Raw genomic sequence first — 20,025 nt, forward strand, 5'->3', positions numbered from 1 at the left:
AGAAATGCTCACTCACTCATAATTCAAAGAGTGATATTTCATTGCTACAGACACAGACACTGCTGTTTCAAAATAATATGGAATCAAAATAACCTTCATTGTCCCACAAAGGGGAAATTCAGGTGTACCAACCGGAAGTCAAAGCTTGCAGATTCACATAAAGTTTTGAAAAAATAAACACACAGAAAGTAAGAATGACATACTGTAGATATGGTAAATTTAATAAGAAAATACAGTACATATGTTTAATCATTTACATTGTGTTATGGGGTACAAAAACCTCACTTTTTGACTTTAATATTCAATTAGGTTGTATTTTAAAAACAAAGGTTAATGTTATATTATTAAATAGGATGCTGTTTAATAAAACATTACAGCGACAATAAAAGTCTGAAAAAGTAAGTAATGTGATGCTAGAATAAATTAACTTGAAAAGAAAAAATATATATACATTCGAATATTTTAAAAACATGCTAATGAAAATCTAATTAATTTACTCAAAGTATTAGAGAATTGCATTTAAAATGAGCACAGGAATATCACAGTATTTGGCCAGGGATCCTTTTTGTATAAATTACTGCATTATCCAGAGCGTGGCATGCAGGTTATCCACCTGTGGCTCAGCTCAAATGTTAAAGAAGCTCATGTTGATCATCTGCATTATTAGTTATGGTGTCTTTCATTTTCCTCTTGACAATACAATCGTGAGCTTTAGTTTCAACCAGTTGCTGTCTTTTTCGTGACCCAAAGGGAATGTTTTTGCCTTTGGGCTTTTTCCTGTATCCTTGTAACTCTCCCCTGGATGTAATGTCTGCCCATTTTTATTATTGAATCATGAACCTCAGCTGAGATGTATTTGCAATTTTTTAGCTCTTCAGTGCTTGTTTTGAGTTTTATGGAAACTCTACAAGAGATAAAACCCAAGTTAACAAGAAGTTAAGGTAATGATGTTGATTTTCAGGTAGATTAATAAATGTCTGAGAAATTTTGACAAGATTGATAACTCTAGGTTGGTTGGTTAGAAGTTAATCGTAAAAGTTGGTATGGCAAATAATTGGTAAAAGTAATTGGTTTCAGAGTAAAATTAGTGCACTTTTCTAGTCAAAGTGCTTTTGCACTAGAACAGTGGTTCTTAACCTGGGTTCGATCGAACCCCAGGGGTTCGATGAGTCGGTCTCAAGGGTTCGGCGGAGCCTCTGCCGCGGAGGTAAAGACACACTTGTATAAAGTCATGATGACGCCCCGCTTTGCCATCACTTGCTGCAGAGGATCACCTTACATTGCTTAGCAAATCAGAGCTGCAGAAGAGCACTTATTGAAGGAGCTCCACTCTCAGCATGGATTTGAACTTGTATCTTTAATTACTTCAACAAAACTCACAGTTTTTACCAAATGCTGTAGCTTTCGGTGTACTTCTAAATCTGCTCCTTAGTCGCATCTTTTCGGGGTTCCTACTGCCTCTAGTGGCGTGGGGGTGGTAACACAACTAATATAATTACATTACTAAATCAGAATACCGCAAAGTCTTTATTATTTATTATAAATTTTTCATTCTCTTAAGAATATAGAGCTAATTAAATGATCTAAACAAGACCTTAAAGTGGTTCCAGTTTTTCTCGATGGCCAACCTGTTGAAACTGCGGCAAATTTAGGTTGTTCCTGGACAGTCAGCTCAACTTTGCTGAAAACACTGACTATATTTTGAAGAACTGCTCTCAGAGACTCTACCTTTTAAGAAGACATAGTGATCATGGGGTGACCCAACTAGACTCTAGTTGAGGCACCCCTATGTCTTCAATTTGCAGGGTGGGGGGGAAATATCATATTTTTTTTTTTTATCACAACAGAAGGGTTCAGTGAATGCGCATATGAAACTGGTGGGTTCGGTACCTCAAAAAAGGTTAAGAACCACTGCACTAGAACCACAGAATTGCTAAAGTTGTGTTAGACATGCAGCAGTCCCTGTAGGTAGTCTGCGAACGCAGAGGAAGCGCAAGGGAAGTTTCAGCAAGCAAATTACCATTCCACTGTTGACAGTCTGTCGAAGGAGGACCATATGGCAGCTCAACACATCCAGCAGGCTTGATGAGCGACATGTGCGTATCTGCAGCCAGCGGGGCAGTGCCCTCTTATAGACGACCAGCTGAAGCAGGAAGGAGAAACAGCAGGGAAAAGGTAAATAAAACACCACAACCACCCTGAATAATGACAGATAACATGGCTATTAAAGCAGATATTGGTGTTTTAGGCAGTGGGTAGGTGACAAGTCCCGCTGGAAAATGAAATCAACATCTTCATCAGGCTCATCAGCTGAGAGAAGCATGAAGTGCTATACAAATGTCCTGCTGGACGACTCCCTAAATAAATCATCACTGATTGTTGAAGCTTCACTGGACCTCAAACAAGTTGGATTTTGTTCCTTTTACACTCTTCCTCCAGATTGCAGGAGGTGAATTTCTAACTTGCATCTAAAAAGAGGACAATTAGTAACAATCCAATCATTTTTCTCCTCAGTCCAAGTAAGATGCTTCTGATGTTATCATGGGTTGAGGAGTGGCTTAACTCAAGGATTTGAACTGTTGTACTTCTAGGTGTGTATGTTTACTGTGGCTCTTGGAAGCACAAATCTAGCTGCTTTGAGAAACTATCCAGGCTGCAGTTATCCTTCCACTAAACTTTCTGTTATTTTATATGGATTAATCACATTTATGCATTAAAAGTAAAAACACATGCTATATTCTAAATAAGCACATTAAATATATTTCCCTGTATACCACAAACCTATAGTTGAGTTTAACACTTTGAATTGAAACACTAAATTAGATAAACTGAGAAAGGAACACCTTTGGATCAAAAATGTATTCTGTATTCTTGTATTCTGCATACAAATACAAGTGAATTAAATTAATTTGTTTGGCCTCACCTCACTACTAAAAGCTCATTCTGATTTCCAGGGAGATTTGATTTCATATGTTCTGAAAAATAAATTACAGGCCAGAAGTGGATTGCTGAAATACTGATTAATTCAGTTACTCTTGTTCAAATCTCAATATAAAATAAGTCAGCTTGGAAGAAGAACTTCCTTACGTAGCACTGAAAGCAATTAGTCACTTCATGCTGCCTATTTTTAATCCCTTTATGCTATTTTTACATAAATTTACCTATTAATAGCCTCCTGATGTCGCATAATAGATCCGTTTGGTAGATATGTGAAATAGATTTTTATTTGTAATGCGAGAAAACATTCAGGATCCATCCCTCTTCTCTTAACTCATGTTCTGTACTTTCATCAAGGGTAAAAACAAAGCAGCTAACTGCATTGTCCCTTGTGGCTGCCAACACCTACGTCCTTGGTATTCAGGGGCAGAGTGCGTCATGCATTTTCAAAATAGCAGTCCTGACATGAATACCAAGCTTAATAATGACAGAGCAAACACCTTGGGTGGGAAAGTCACAGCGTCTTCCAGCAGAACATGGCCTAACGGTACTGGGTTCTGGTCTGTTTGATGAACCTCATGGGATGGAAGTGATGGAAGCCTGTCAAAAGCCACTTTATGGCTTAAGCAACATCCTCCAGAGATTTGTTTGGCTTATTAAAAACAGAAATTAACAAATTATTGCACAACTCTTAAGTTTGCATTGATGGTGATATGTAGTGCAAATTATTTGCCACATACGGTGCTGGGAAAAAGTGTTTGTCCATTTTTAGATCTTCTATTTTAGCTTTTGTCTCACAATTAGATGTTTAATATTGTCAAATAAACTTGAGTTCAATTTAAAAAGTAAATAATAGTTGAACTTTTTCAGGCCGTATGGATGTTCGTGGTTGTACATCGGAAACGAATGCAACCACTCAGTGTGAGAGTTGTTTTTTTCTCACATCCTGTGTTAATTTTAGGACAGATGCAACAGGTCACACAACTTTCAGGTAGATTTCTGTTTTTCTCTCAAAAAAATCTCGGATCATCAGAATAATTTTTTTGGAACTCTTTTATGGATGTAATTTCTGCCCAATCGCTCCTCATTATTGAATCATGTCAGGTCTGCAGTAATTTGCTGTTCAACATTGTTTTACGAGCTCATGAATTAGTATAAATTTTTGGAGTAATTTCATAGGCTGATCATTTCTAGGAAGGCTAACTATGTTCCATGTTTCTCCAAAGTTTTTCCCCTCCATTGTGCCTGACGGTTTCCTTGTGGATCAATGAAGCCCCAAAGTGATTTCTTCATGTAATCATGAAAAGTGCATTTGGTTTTTAGTCATTTTATCTTCACCTTATCAATTAAGAAAAATAAAACTATACTGAAACATTTAACTGTGTTAAGAACTGAATAACTGAAGGAGGAAAATACTTTTTCGCAGTACTGGTTCACAATTATGAACTACTTTTTGTTTAATCCCTATTAATACATTAAAGCTTATAGTTATGATGTGACAAAATATGAAAAGGTTGAAGTGGTTCAAATGTATTCCTAGTATCAGTAGCTATACATCCCTTCCCCACATCCTGTGTGTGTGTGTGTGTGTGTGTGTGTGTGTGTGTGTGTGTGTGTGTGTGGCTGCACAGCGTGCATTTTTTTTCTTTCTGTTTTTCTGTCTGCCTCACATTCCAACTGCGTGTGTGTGGTGTGTGTGTGTGTGTGTGTGTGTGCCCTGCTGGGGTGTGTCATAGCCCTCTTAGAAAACCCGCTGGGCCCCCGCTTAGCACTCACACTGAGCGAGAAGGAGGGGATGGAGAGGTATGGAGGGACTTGGCGAGGGAGAGAAGGGGTCAGAGGAAGAGGAGGGATAAGAGGAAGGCATCAGTGTGTCAAATGAAGGTTTCAAAATCGAGCTCGAAGGGTGAAAAGAAGGTGAGGGATGTGAAAGTGAGGTGAGAGCATGATCCCCCAGATTTAGCAGGTGTGTGGTTTTTTTTTTTTTTTTGCTGTATCATCTCTAAACTTTCTCCCTCCAATCCTGCGGTGCGTTTCTTCCAACGTCTTCAGCCTCTCGTCTGCTCGTGTATTCGGGGCTTGTGTAACTTTGTGTCTGCGTTTGATAATTCAGGGGAGGGCTCTAACAGGATAATTGCTCGTGTCGACAACACGCTTCATCTGTACCCGCAGCCGTCGCCGGTTGCCAAGGTTACGTGGCCATGTGTCAACACGTTCCCCCTCGAAGGTCGACGCCTTCCTGAATGGATATTACCGTGACTCTGTAGATTCTCTTCCTTCTCCATGACAAGCAGACTAACAGAACTTTACGCAGCAAAAAGAGAGAAAGGCGGCGGATCCAATGACCTGGGTGGCCTGCTCGCTGTACTCGCTGAATCTTTAATGTTCCCTCAGGTGTTTCCTCGCTCCACCAGGGCTTCACCTGTATCGCAGTGAAACCTGGTCTTTGTGTGTGTGTGTGTGTGTTTGTGTTGATTTGCCCTGTTCTTATTTCAGCTGTTCTTATTTACTCTCTACCAGTGCAAACATTTCACATAATCCTGCCCTGCTGCGGTACTGAACAAGGTCCCCTGGCCGTCTTAAATGTTCTCCATAGAGTCACTGCAGAGCTAACGCAAAAAAAAAAGTCAGTAATTCAGCTCCCTGTAAAGGTGTTCATACTTGTTTATCTTTTTACATAATGACATTTTATGTGTCAGAGTTGCAATATGCAACTTTTATCTAAAAAAAAAAAGTGTTTTAAATAGTTAAAATTGTTACTATGTCATGGCAGCATACTTGGAGACGGATAAACCGAAAAAAAATAAAAGTTACCTACTGAAATTTTAGTTGGAACTGCACAGAAAATGTTTGGTATAAGTTGTTTATATTTATATTTACTGAACTGCAAATTAATATTAAACACATTTTATGAATCTCACAATAAGTCAATAAAGCTTTGATTTGTTTTGGAGAAACTTTTTTTGAGATTTTGGACATTTTCTCACAGCTGCGTTTTTAAAAAAGAAAAAAACCTTTGAGAGGTCACATATGAAAAACTGCAGAAGCCAGTGTTTGCGTCACATCCCCAACTCCAAACAACTCCTCATACATATTTAAAAGAGGCTTCTGACTCTGAGAGAATGACTGTATTCACTGGCATTACCACAGTTTTTTTTTTTCTTTTTTTTTTTAAGAGTCCAGGTTGATTAAATGTTATTGGGCAAAAATAGCTGGTGCAGCAGCTCTTCAGGCACCTAAAAGTCTAAAAGTAGTTGTTAGACAGACCACATAAAATCATTGGTACATTTATAATTTGAGAGAAAAGCCCTAGAGATAGATTTTAGATCATAGAAATGCAGGAAAGGTTGGAATCAGGGGAGATGCAGTAATTGAACTAGATCTTCCATCCCCATCCTTTTCCGCTCCGTCTCTTTCTCTTCGTACCTTATGTCCACTTTTCCTCCTTCTCTCTGATCCGACAGCTTGCCTGTGCATCCGACTCGCTACAGTAGGCTCGTGTTGTTGTGTTACACAATGCAGCCGTCCTTCTGTTTTTGCAGCACACTTTCTGCCTAGGTGTGTGTGTCTGTCTGTCTGCGCGTTTGCGTGTGTGTGTGTGTGTGTGTGTGTGTGTGTGTGTGTGTGTGTGTGTGTGAGAGTCCTCAGCGATGCTCGCCATTTCTGCCAGCTCTGCAGTCTGACATAGGAGATTTTTCAGGCGTGCACACTCTCTCCCACAGTACTCAGCATTTTGGCATTTTCTCAATGCACTCTGTCATCTGCTGGCATGAAAAGGCTGCATATTGTTCCGTGTGTGTGTGTATGTGTTTGGTGTGTGTTTGCAAGCCCGTCTACATAGTTTCTGTCTGTCTGAAGGTGGAAAACAATGAATTTTTGCCTTAGATGAATAAAAAGTTGCTTACTTTTGCAAACCACTGTCCCTGCTACATGTAGTTTCTAATTGTGAAGTGGAAGAAAGATGATGCAATGTTGTGTAGAGGTGTTTTGCTTCTTAGAAATTTGTTGGTTTTGCTTTCTTGTCGGCTAAAAAGTCAGTTTAAAATGAAAAATTGCTGCGGCACAAATGACAACTTTTTAGACGTTCTTAGGTAATCTGAATAAAACCAGAGAAGAGATGCAAATTAGACCACTAGCCAACATTTGTCCTTCTTATTCCCTCATTTCATATTCCCAAACTGTAGATTTTAAATTTGAATCTTCTCTCCGAAAGTAATTTAAAATGTGTCAGTAGTTTAGGTGAAAAAAATCAGATTTTTATTTTTTTTTTTCGATAGGTGTTTGGAAAAAGCCTGAGTGAAGCACGGAGTTGCATGTGTCTGTTTGGACTTGTCAAAGTGTTTGTTAATTTCTCCCGGGAAGGGATCAGGAGGCTGGTGCTTCTCAGGGCTGCAGGGCACGGGGAAGTCATGGGACATAACCCAGCTGCACACGCCTCTCCCTGGGTGCACCGATCAGGGACGCGGCCTCGATCGCAGGATTCTACTCCAGTGCAAAACAAGGCCAAGTGGATTTTCTCTGAAATATTAAACTTTTCTCAGCCTGGATTAACGTAAAGGTATTGGATTAAAGAACATCAAAATTTGCAGCAGAATTTTTTTCTTTATTTTATTCGTTAGCTGCATCTTTTTGCCTATGGGTCAAAGAAAAATCCAAAACTCTTGACTAAAATAAATTGTCTGGCCCTTCAGACTTGCTTGCAGCAGATGGAAAACCTGCACATCAGTGGTGAAGCCACTTGCGGATTAGTCTCGTTCCCTGCTGATTTTCCTCGCTTTGTTGTCACAATGTCTCCATTATGGGAATCAAATCTCCCTATACATACGGGAGGTTTCTGTGCCTCCACTATCAGTTGGATTCTCACAGACACTGTCATCAGTTTTATCAGTTTACCAGAGGAGGATCAGCACCTGAAGTCTTTTTTATGAGTTGCACTGCAACATTTCTCAGCCTGGATTGTTAAATTCTAAAATGCACCCTATGAGTACTCCTTCTTCTTTAAACCCTCCCCCATCATTACCTGCAATGCCATGCAGGTGGGAAACATATTTCACAGGTAGTGCAGCACATACCCATCTACTGTACGTGTGCAGCCGGCCTGATCATGGTGCCGTGTGTGTTGGCGAGCTATCAGGCTCCACGCAGCACAAAGATATGCTGCCACCAGGATAATGAACCAACACTATCTCATCCCAAAGGGTTTGTGGGAGGCTCAAAACAGTCGGGAAACTCCCACATGTCATCACACATTAAGCGTAGCTTACTTTGTTCTTAAAGACCTTGCAGAGACGTTCTGATGGATTGTTAATGTAGTAGTGGGGAATCTTAGTGTGCTGTGAAATGGGCCTAAGCTCCAGATAAAGTGGCGCCGTTATTTTTATTGACGGAAAATTCAAATGTTTGAGCGGAGACTTGATTTTGTTTGACTCTGCGGCCAACACAGATCCACTTATAGTAGCTAAAAAAATTTTTGCTGATGTGTTTTTAAAAGATTTGAGACAATCTGACATAAGCTCAGAAAAAACTGCTTCACTTTTTGCACAGAAACAAATAAAACAAATCTAAACAAATATCAGAACAAGCTTCTGACGTTAACTTGTCAGAAGCACATAGAAGTGTGAGGAAAGAGCAAGAAAGAGCTCAGAAGTGAAGCGACAGAACAAAGCAGAGTGCTGCAGAGAAACAGATGGCAAGACAAAGCAGAGAGAAGTGTGAGAACAAGTGAAAAAGAGACATAGAGGGAAGTACAGAAGGGATATATTTAGAGGGAAAGACGGAGAGAGTTTTAGCCTCCCAGCTAGAGGCATGACTCATCTTCTGCCAGCTGACATAAGGATGGATGGAGACAAGGAGGAGGGAGATGGACAGAGTCTAGGAGAGGGAGAAGAAGGAGACGGGAGGGGAGGGCGGGCGCAACGGAGGTGGGAGAGAGAGATGGAGGAACGGGGATGCAGGAGCAAGGTGGAAAGGAGTGATGGAGGGAGAATAAAGCAAGATGGGTTTCCATGTATGGTTGTGTTTGTAGCCGGAGAGAAAAACAAAGAGGCAGATTTAAAGCCTAAAGCTTCTTCAAAGCTACTTCCAACTCTGTCTGCATGTCCCTCTGGGTGTGTGTGTGAGAGAGAAAGAGAGAGGACAATTTCAGCTGTAAATTCCCCTGCAGGCGGCTGCATTTGGCAGATTGCTGCAGAACACGTGTTTATGATTAATAGAAATGCATTGAAAAGGGTGACACTGAGGAAAAAGAGCTTTAACGTGAGAGCAGAGGAGTTTAAAATGTTTTAAAGTCTGACATTAATTCTGGCTTTCAGGGCCTTTGGTTGCTACAGAGACTAGTCTTGTCTCTCTCCCAGAGGAAGCTTTGGCATCTTTGCATTCGGTGGTCCTAACACAAAGTGGAGAGTCACTGGTCTTCCACCCACGCATTTAATTTCAGTGGTGATCAGGGGAAATAATTTTACTAGTGGTTTGTGAGTGCGTGTTTCTATTGAGTCTTGAGTTTCTTCAAGGGTTCAAGAAGAACTGGCAGGAGTTTACAGAAGCAAAGGAGACTCATAGAAGAGATGGATATCAAAATAGACTATATCCGTCTAATAGCAGAAGTAAATGAAAAACCTGAGATCATCTCTAATGAATCATCAAATCACCTGGAGCAGGTTACAGTCCTCAACGCAAATGTTCCTGGTTTGATTTCTGGCCGTTGCAGGTCTTCTCTTCTTCCTGCTCAACTAATGAATAAAGCCCACTGGTGACATATTACCAACAGAAAAAAAAAGAGAAACGTACAAACCCAAATTCCAAGGTCCACCAACGTTAACTGGAGATCATGAAGCTAAATAAAACGAGGAATGTGAAAGGAAGACAGCTGAGGGAAGAATAACGCAGCATTGATGCACCAGTACAAACTGGGAATATATACTGGGGAGGAGAATTAATGAGTGAAACAATAAACGGATGAGAATAATGAGCAGAGTGGAAGCAGCTGAGAAAGCAGTCGGAGACGGAGCAATTTAAAAAGAACGACTAGCAGAACAGGAACTGAACACGGGCCGGAAACTAAAAAGCAAACGGGTTCAGTTTTAGTTCAACCCTGCATCCATTTTCCAATAAACTCTGACCATCTATTTTTTTTTCTGTTCCTGCTGTTTGAATCCAAATTCCCGTTGTTTTTGTGAACTTAACGGAGGGTCAGAACGCAGGCAGACGGGTCAATCAGGAGCTTCCTAAAAGCAGCACTGATGAAAATGCAGACGGAAAGTAAAAATACCTTAAAGGAAGCAAAATTCAGAATTATTCTGTGTTTGCACTTTACTGCTGAAGACTGAGTCTACGCCTAGAAAAATGTTATTTGTATTTTGAGTTTCACTCACAGAAATGTTGTATTAGTTTGTGTTTGTATTTTTAAAACGGCATCTTCACTTTCACAACTTTTACTTTTGCAAAAGAGCTGCGTTATTATTAATAATAATATTATCAGTTTTATGGCACAGTTTCAGTAATGTTTCCCAAAGGTACCTTTATCTTAAACTGTTAATATTAATGAAAAAAAATACATATATTAACATTTGCCATTAAAAAAATAACCTGTCTAGATGTCTCAGCGAAGATGAAGGTGCTCATAAAAAAAAAACGAAGTTCGCTCTGTGCATCCTCAGCTTTCTCCTCTGCCTGAACTCTCTCCCTTTAACTAATGAGAAATCAATTTAAAAGTGACATTCATTTCCCAGAAATTAATACTTTGCTTTCTGGCACCAGTGGCTTCCTCGGGGCACCAGCTCAGCCTCCATCAGCCGACTGCAGCTGCTTTCTCTGCAGGAGGGGAGCTGGCTGCTGCCGCCGCTGCTGCCGCTCCAGTCTGGCACTGGAGGCAATAAAAAAGTGAGGCTGGTGTTAATCCAGAGAGGAGTTGCCGACTTTCTCAGGCATTGCTCCCTGTTGCACGCCTATTGCTCATATCCTCCAGGGACGTGCCGCCCTCCCTGCGCCTTCCACCCCTTTCTGCCGCTCTGGATCCTTTACATGGACACTCCCCTCCCTCTTTCACCCTCCGCTCGCTCCCCTCCCTTTTCTTTCTTCCTCTTACTTTGTCCAAGTTGTGCCTTTGTGCCCTCACCCCTCCCTCCCTGTCTTTGCCTCCATTTCTTTTGCTGAAGGGACGTCTGCGGCCCAACTGCTCCTCCTAGTGTCTTAATAGAAACATTGCATGTAGGATTCGAGATATATGAATCATTTTTGGTCCTTTATTCTTATATTTCCAAAGATTTAATTTTGTCTGCAGATCCAAAATGAGACTTGGAACAAGTTCACTTTGCAGTGTCTCAAAAGCTGGTATGGATTGTAAGCATAAAGGAGATTAACATGAACCCAACTGAATATAGGCCCTTATATCTGTATTAAAGTAAATTTTGTACATCTGGATAGCAGTAGATGGCGCTGTAACATTAGTCTATTTAATCCAATGGCTGCTACTGAATGATTTGTCATCTAATTGCTGTGTCCCTCTCTACTGACACAGATGTTTGTTTTCCTGTTATAGTACAGGACTGGCCATTGATGTATTTTAAATTTAGAAAATATTAAAAGGCAACATTTTATAACCTGCTTTGCCTTCCAAGCAGGCAAACTTTCTTGTAATCTTTAAATTGTCTTAGTTAGTAGTGCTATTCGATAAATAATCACACTTTTAATGCAAAGTTGACACTTTTAATGGACGTTTTGTGCAACTTTGCATTAAAAGTGACATTATTTACCGAATGACACGTCATGACGACAATCATAAAAATTCTACTCTTTCATTTTCATAACATGCGTTATGTCAGTCTTATGCACAATCTTTCAAATAAAGTCTACATACATTTTTAATTATTAGTGAAAAATAAAAAAAATGTATCTGGTGGGTAGCAAGATGCCGTGGTGTTGGCTGCATAATTTTCCTTCCACTTCAATATAGTTCATGTGTCTGTGTTTGTATATTTGTAGCAGAATACATTGTAGTTTGAAGTTATGTGACAAAATACGTTAAGCCTGTAACAACAGCAGTTTAATGTCGGATATTGAATCATTGTGTCTGTTTTTAAAATGTTGAAAAACCTGGAAATGGCACTAGAATATGTCAGGGCAACTCGGAGTACAATTGAGAAAAAAACAAAACCAAGCAGCAGATCAAACATCTGAATAATAATTGTAAAATAAATAACAGTCAAAATAAAAAGACTGCATGAAAATTGAAACAATATATATATGTAAAGGTTTATTTATCTGTAAGTCATTTTTTCCTGAGTCATTACTGAATGTTTGGTGATAACTAAAGGTTAATATTTATCTTTTCCCAGATGGGGGCGCTGTCATCCTATTAGTCGTCTCATTTGAGAGGAGAAAACTACAAGAAAATAATTTCTTAACCTCATACCACGCATTACTGTGGATGCATTTACTCTGCAACCGGTTTAAATGCTCAAAGATGAATTGGACCTTTTTACCTTCCGTACCGCTGTCTCAATGTAGCGCACACACCAAAACTTTGACGTTTCTCACTGAGATCATTGAGAGTCAACAATGATCTAGCAAACGTGTATGGCAAATTATTTTTGAAGTATGAAACTGCTAAATAAACGAGGATCCAACCTGTTAATGTGAGTATCTGTAAAGTTGTCCTTTTCCTTCTTTTTTGAGCAAAACAGCCGGGAAGAGCTCATTACCAGCAGCGCTTTATGGATGTTTTGATCGGTTTCTCTAGACTTCGGGGGCCTCCCATTCAAGTCCTCCTTTGGCCAAGTGGATGCGGTCTTTATAGAGAGGCACTGAGTCGGATCAAAGAGCTGCTCTGCAGGTTCACCACCCACCGACCCGCCTGCAGTTTGTCTTATAGACCCGGTTATGAATTGAGGAGAGCTCGCTTCAACACGCCTTTTCTTTTTCTCCTGACCGTCTTGTCTGTGAATGTGTAGGGTAACGTGCCTGTTCCTACGTGTGTGTGTGTGTGTATGTATGTGTGTCTTTTTTTATTTTTAAACTCCAAAGAGGGGGAAGGATTAGGAGATTTTTGAGGCACTCACCTTTTACTCAAACAAATCATTCACTTCAGCTAATAAAAGGAATCTGACCCACATGAACTTTTAGTAAAGGCTGGTTGTTAAGCAAAAAAAAAAAAAAAAGGTTCAGCCCCCATTCACATGTATGGATGGATGGATGGAGAGAAGGAATCAACAACTGGATTGCCACACTTCAATCACCTCAGGCCACAATCTGTTGTCTACAGGACCTCAGTAAAATATTCACACCTCACATTTTGTGATGTTGCAGCCATAAACCAGACTACTTTATCTTGATTTTACGCAACAAACCAACGCAGGGTGTTGCAAGAAAGTGGGAGGAAAATAATACATCCTTAGCATGACACTGCCTCTGCCGTGTTGCGAAGGGGCCATCAGATTAAAGCATCAAGTCTTAAAGTGCCTCTATTCTGCAGCTTTCAGATCAATCTCTGCTCCAACACATCTGAATCAAGTGACTGCTTAATTACCAGGCCTTCACAAAGGAAGTAATTCAACGTTTTGCTTCAGGTGGGTTGTAACAAGTATACATCCAAAAGTTGCAGTACAGAATTACTCAAGGATGGAAGTTGCTGACTAAATATACCACTCTTTTCTTATCTTTTTTTTTAAATTTGTAATAAAAAAAACCCAAAACTCTCAACTTATGTGTTTTCCTTCAAAGTCACAACCATACTGTTTGTAAAAGCCGATTAAAGCGTGATCCATAAGTGGACATTCCTGCAAAATATTTCACAAACGAGAATACAAAAGTGAGACCAGTCATTTTTCCTCTATCACCCCTAAAAATATTCAACAAATAACCTTCAGAAGGCACCTAATAAGCAAACAGATTTAAGTCCAACCCCACAGCATGGTATTTTATTAAGATGTAAATGCACATACATGTCACGCTTTTCACATTTGCGATATTTGTTAACCATTTTCTATCCACTCTTGTGTTGAATAAAATCTTCAATTTATTCCGGGTTTTTTTGGTTATATGTGGGGGGGGGGGGACCAGAATACACAGACATTTGTAGATGGATGTGTCAGATCCCTGATGTGTGTGGTTTCCAGTTGTTCATCTGATCTCCTCTCACGTGGTGACAGGAGGGGGAGGCGGCTCTGGCCTGAAGTCGGGGTGCGAAAAAGAGGAGGAGTCTAAACTTAAACAAGGAATGGGAGCGATAGCAGCGGTAGAGCAGCTGCAGGGGGACAGGAAGGACAGGCAGCAGGCTCCTCACCTTTTTTCAGATTTTAATATCCTTGTTAATATGTGTATTTTTATTTTACTGTCCAAACCAGACAGCTGGATTCTGCATGTCACACATTGGCTGGTTTTATTTGTCTGCTGATAAAAGAAGGCTTAAACTGGACTAATAAACTGTTTTACGCACAACGTTTTCATTTAACGAATCTAACGAAAGTGGATTTTTTTTTTCCCCCTCCACCTCCGATAGATTTCAGATGATCAACTGCTTGACACCTTGGGATAAACTTGGGATTTTTTCTTTTTCTTTTTCTGGCTTATTGTATACTGCGCAAAAAGAGTCTGATAAGAGTAGGAACATTTGGCACACTTAAAGAGGACTTGTGAGCTGGACCCGAACTCACACCGTCTCCATTAATTAGCCGGAGCAGGACGCGCGGTGACCCTTCTCACCCATGTCTCAACAGCAGAGCACTTTGCCCCGCACCGGCTGCTCGGCGGCGCCGCGGCGGACAATCATGGACAACAGGCCCGTCCCGAGGAGACGGACCGGAGCCGTCCGACATCTGCTGCAGCTGGCGTGCGTCGTCCTCGCCTGCAGCTCCCAGCTTCTGATGGTGGAGGCGAATTCGTGGTGGTGAGTGACTGATAACTGGAGATGCCGCTTTGAAATCCGCCCATGTGCTTCGAATGTGATTTATAATTTGGAGCGTCGTTTGACGCATAATTTGGGGATGGATCCCCTCCATGTTCCGCGTCCGTTTGTTGTTGTTTTCTTATTTTAAGATGCATTCATTCAGCTGTTTTTGTTTTTTGGGGATCCGGGTTTTTTTTTTTGTTTTTTGTTTTTTGTGACGTTGGATGCTGGGTTTGAATAGAACAAATGTGAAGGCTCTGTCACAATATTTACCCTGGTTGGCCTCCCAAATGGCACAGCCTTGCACCTACAGGGTGCTTTATCCACACTTGTTTTAGAAACTGCTATAGGATTAGATGAACATTCGTGAAATGATGTTGCAGACATGACATGAGTGAGCTGCAGATGGTTTGTTTCTTGTACTGAGCTGAGGAGTGAGGGGGGTTTTGGGGGGTGGGGGAGGTCAAAGGGAAGGAATCCAAGGAGTAATAAAGATAGTGGCTGTAGAGATGTTCTCCACAGGAGTCTATTTATCTGTGTTTTATAGCCCACTTGTCCCAGTAAAATTTGCGCCTGACTTTTGTGCTCTGCTGCCAGCATACCAAAGTCTCAGCTGCATTCCCACTTTTAATCAGATTTCAACTTCAAATGCCCCACATCTTTCAGGTCTCTAGGTCTGACCCCGATCCAGCGGCCCGAGATGTACATCATCGGCGCTCAGCCTCTCTGCAGTCAGCTTTCTGGCCTTTCACAGGTGAGTTTCCATGCATGGGAATCTCCCCACAGGGACCGCTCAGGAGTGTCGAGCCATTAGGCAACTAATCTCTGCTAATCCCGGCTGATGTTCCTGTGTGGCCCCGCAGAGTCAGAGGAAGCTGTGCCAGCTGTACCAAGACCACATGAGCTACATCGGAGACGGAGCGAGAACGGGCATCAAGGAGTGCCAGTACCAGTTCAAACAGAGGAGGTGGAACTGCAGCACTGTGGACAGCACGTCCGTGTTTGGACGGGTCATGCACATTGGTGAGTCTTTCATGCTGGATGTGTTAAAATTCAAGGCAACAACAGGTTTGAGGTTCCTTTAAGGAGGTATTACTGTAATTTTCCTCTGGTTTTTTTTTTTTTTTTCAATCTGCAGGGTAAAAAAACCCAAGAGCATCATGTGGTTGTTTAGAAAACGTATTCTTTTTAATAGACATGAACTAGCTACCTTTGTGAGGGCACACCAGAGTTTTATAAGGATTCAAAACATAAACATTTCACCACATTTAGTCCTTTCATGTAAATCACTTTGAAATGTCCTGTTGTTGAACATGTGCTTTACAAATACCTTCCCTGGACGAAACACATGTATTTTGGAAGGCTGAAGAGGAAGACTTTTAGACAAAATTTATTTTAAAAAATGTCAAAATTTGTCCCATAATGCACAAGCTGTCCAAAAGAATCGCCTTCTGCGCCATATAAATACAATAAAAAACAAAAATACCCAGTAATTCAACAAATTTAAGATGTGAACTTCCAATTGCTTTCCTGTCAATATTATTCTGATTACCAATCGTATTATTTTTCACCAACTATATTTATGACAAATAAAAAATTTGGACCAAAAGCGCTGAGTTAACCACTTTTGCGCAGGCGCAATAAAGGAGGTTCTCAGTTCAACGCAAAACGCGACGCACCATCGACGGAAGTCATGCGTAAAGACGCTCGAGGGTGACACCCCCCCACCCACCCACCCCCCAAAAATAGCGTTTTATCTCCGGTATTATGAGTTTCTGTTGCTAGTTTCGATCCCGGATCCGTGTCCAGCTCGCTTAAATCCCCAGCAGGCGATGTGGGAAACGTCTAATCAACAAGTAAGTGTCAAATCCGCTGCAGGCGGTCAGTCCGTCCGAGAGCTGAGGTGTTTGCTGCCCTTCTCTCTGCTTCTCCGTATTGACGGTGGGCTCTGTCCTCCAGGTTTATACGGAGGTGTGAGGCAGCCATTGTTGCTCTCCGTTTGAAATGCGCTGATGAGCTAGCATCGAGCCGGCAGATCCGGACCTGTTATTTGAAGTCGAGTCTCCACAGTCCCATAAAGCTGACGGGGGAACTGTTTCTTTAAAAGCGCACCGAATAATAAAAAAGGCTCGCACGCCTCGTTTTCTTTTCTTTTCTTTTTTTCTTTATGCATACCTTTCTGTCTGGCTGGCTGGCTGTGTTGATTCCAGTCCATACTGTGGTCCATAAAAGTAGCTGGCTACTTACAAGACAATACTAAATACTCCAACAGAAAATCTGCAATGGAAGCTCAACCAAAAAGATTCATATTTTATATTGGTATACCTTTTTTGATATAAAGCGTCGCGTAATGGCTCTCCACCCGGGGAATCATGGCTTGGAGGGCGCCTCAATTAGAACCTAAAGTTGCTGTTGAGTTGTTGTACCACTTAACAGCCACAAGGTCATAGAGTGCTGCTCCACATTGCTTAAATGAGGGTATGATTAGTCCTTTCCAAGTTGTTGGTATTTATTAAAATTAAGAGCATGATTTTATCCCCAGAATAGACGTTTAAGTTACAAAACTGGAAACTATGTGGCTTCAAGTCAGGATGCTGTTTGTTATTGTTATGGAAATGACTGACATTCAGGTTTCTTAACCTCCTACTTGTCAGCATATTGATCCCATCTTCTCTGTTTGCTTTTTAAGTGGTTGTGTATTAATGCAGATGGAGAGTTGGTGGTCTTTTCTTTTACAATGCGCAAACTGAGATCAATAACATGGACAAGGTGCAAAAGTGGTAAATCATGTGTGGCTTGATTTAAATTATCTGCTTACATCGAATGATTGAATTGATAACGGGCACTTAGACACAAGTCCTTAGATATCCGTAAATCTGAAACTCTGTTTTTATTTCCTTTACTAATCAATTTTCAGGTAGAGTCAAGAAAATATGTATGTTTTATTAGTGTTAGCATACCAAATATATTTTTGAAGGTTTTACGTTAAGTTGACTGACAAAAAAAAACAATTACCTAAATACTTTTTTCAACTTTATTTTATTGAAGTGATTAAACTAAAGCTATTGTCCTGTCTATGGGCCCACTAGCCAAAGGCTAATTTGCAGGCCCAGTCACTTATTAGGCATTTAGAAGCTCATCTTTAAACTAATAGCAGAAATAAAGTTATTTAAAACCAGGAGTAGCAAATGTTTTTCTTTTCCAGGTTACGTTAAAATCTGTTTCTTCACTAACATTGTCTAACAAACTTCACCGAACAGCTTTATTTATACTGAGAGTTAATCACATCACATGCAAATTAATTTATTTATTTATTAGGTTTCTGTACTACATTTAGAAATTTCAAAAGAAATAAGGGGTTTTTTGTCACAGAAATGTTTGAGAAACAAGGTTTTTAAATATATATATATTTTTTATTATTATTATTTTTTTTTACAAATAACTAAATGAAAACTGTGATGTTTTTATGTATTTATCCCTCTTTGAAAAACTAAATAAAATCCCACCTCTCTGTAGTTGCAGCATTATCCTGTGGGGTTAATTATATTTATTTATATTCTTATTTTGTGATCTCTGAAACAAATCGATGTATCAGGTAAAAAGGTGTAGATACAAAAGCAAGCCACATAAATCATCATGTTCGGTTTTATATCAGCTTAGTTTATTTTTCCACTTCAAACTCGCAACAGAAGAAACTTCACCAAAAAATAGTAAATTCAGTTCATCCACAGAGATTAAAGTGGGTTACATACATTCCCAATTGATCCTAGTTATAAAACAGTCAAGCTCAATTTATTATTCAGACCAGTTAGAAACTTTTTTTTTTCAAAGTAAACTCAGCCAATTGCATTGAATCAATGACTTGCAGCAATCACTGCTCCTTGATAAACATGCAACAAGAGATGGATTTTGGTTGCAATATGTAGAAATGGCAATAAGATGCACTGGAAGTCTTATGATGGTAATATGTAACGTATAAAACATTGAGCGACAGAATTGCACCTCGCGTCGTTTTTTGAAATCTAAGAACGTCTCGCGTTTTTCACTCCACCAGGCTCAAGGGAGACGGCATTCACGTACGCCATCAGCGCGGCCGGCGTCGTCAACGCCATCAGTCGGGCGTGCCGCGACGGCGAGCTCTCCACGTGTGGCTGCAGCCGCGCCGCCCGGCCCCGCGACCTGCCGCGCGACTGGCTGTGGGGAGGCTGCGGCGACAACGTGCATTACGGCTACAGATTCGCCCGGGAATTTGTCGATGCCAAGGAGCGGGAGAAGAATTACCCGCGCGGGTCGAGAGAGTACGCCCGAATGCTCATGAACCTGCACAACAACGAAGCGGGACGACAGGTATGACGAACCCAACACACACCGCCACTTTTTGTTCTGCTGTGGGAACTTTGTTGGGGGAAATGTGTTTTTCCTCTTTTTACCCGCATACTATATCTGTATGTCTGTTAGGAATGTGTGTCAAAGTTGACACACACTGCGAGTGTGTCTGTGTGTGTGTGTGTCGGTTATTTATTGGGAACCTGCAAATGGTACAACTGCTAACGCCCTTGGAGTTTAGCTGGGTCGCCCAGGTCAAGGCACATTCCAGCGCTTTAACGCACAGACACACATGCACGGATAAACACGGACAGATGCAACACGTTGGACGTCAACATTATTATTATTATTATTATTATTCTTATTGGGAACATGAAATTTGGTGGATCTATTTCATGGCACGTTTGCAAGATGTCGCGTATTTTTAAATCTGCACTTTTAGTCGTAAACTATCCGCCTCGCCTGTTTGGGTGCAGGCCGCTTATCTCCACCGCAGCTTTGTTTAAGCTGTTTACAGGACAGAGACATGCATGTGTGTATGCACAAATGCCCCGTTTGATTTGTGTGAGAGACAGTGAGCCCAGGTTTGTGTGTGTCAGAGGTCAAAGGTGAGGGTCTGGAGAGCTTGTGTTTCTGCCGACGGTCCCGTTGGGGCTATAGAAGAAAGTATGAGGAGGAAGATATACTGCCGCAGCTTTGTATTAACACATGCTTCCACACACGCACACTCTTTTGAAATAACTTTTCCTTCCTTCTCCTGTTTGATCCTTCGCTTTCATTGTCGTCTGTCCATCGAAACGGAAGAGAGGAGAAGAGGGAGATGAAAAGGTGGGGAGGAAGACAGTTTCTCTCCTTCTCCTCATCCCTCCGTTCCGTCTTTC

At 40.8% G+C, this 20,025-nt stretch overlaps 1 protein-coding gene and 1 long non-coding RNA gene across 3 annotated transcripts in view; both read left to right on the forward strand.

Annotated features, from left to right (window-relative positions):
• The window catches only part of wnt5b (wingless-type MMTV integration site family, member 5b), a 75,350-nt gene that overhangs the window by 49,130 nt on the left and 6,195 nt on the right, over nt 1-20,025 (forward strand). The window contains exons 3-6 of one of the 2 annotated variants that reach the window (XM_007564479.2): nt 14,649-14,818; nt 15,485-15,572; nt 15,682-15,841; nt 18,873-19,165. In XM_007564479.2, the coding sequence (XP_007564541.1) occupies nt 14,700-14,818; nt 15,485-15,572; nt 15,682-15,841; nt 18,873-19,165 (660 nt within the window). In that variant the 5' untranslated portion in view covers nt 14,649-14,699. Of the gene's footprint in view, nt 1-13,972; nt 14,819-15,484; nt 15,573-15,681; nt 15,842-18,872; nt 19,166-20,025 lie in introns of those variants that run through there. The other variant, XM_016677595.1, reaches the window with a different exon arrangement.
• Nucleotides 15,860-17,826, forward strand: LOC107837620 (uncharacterized). Its single transcript, XR_001663658.1, has 2 exons — nt 15,860-16,674; nt 16,778-17,826. It is a non-coding gene; the product is annotated as an uncharacterized LOC107837620 (long non-coding RNA).

The sequence above is a fragment of the Poecilia formosa genome, unplaced genomic scaffold (genome assembly GCF_000485575.1).
Source record: "Poecilia formosa unplaced genomic scaffold, Poecilia_formosa-5.1.2 Scaffold159, whole genome shotgun sequence".
NCBI classification, from domain to species: Eukaryota; Metazoa; Chordata; class Actinopteri; order Cyprinodontiformes; family Poeciliidae; genus Poecilia; species Poecilia formosa.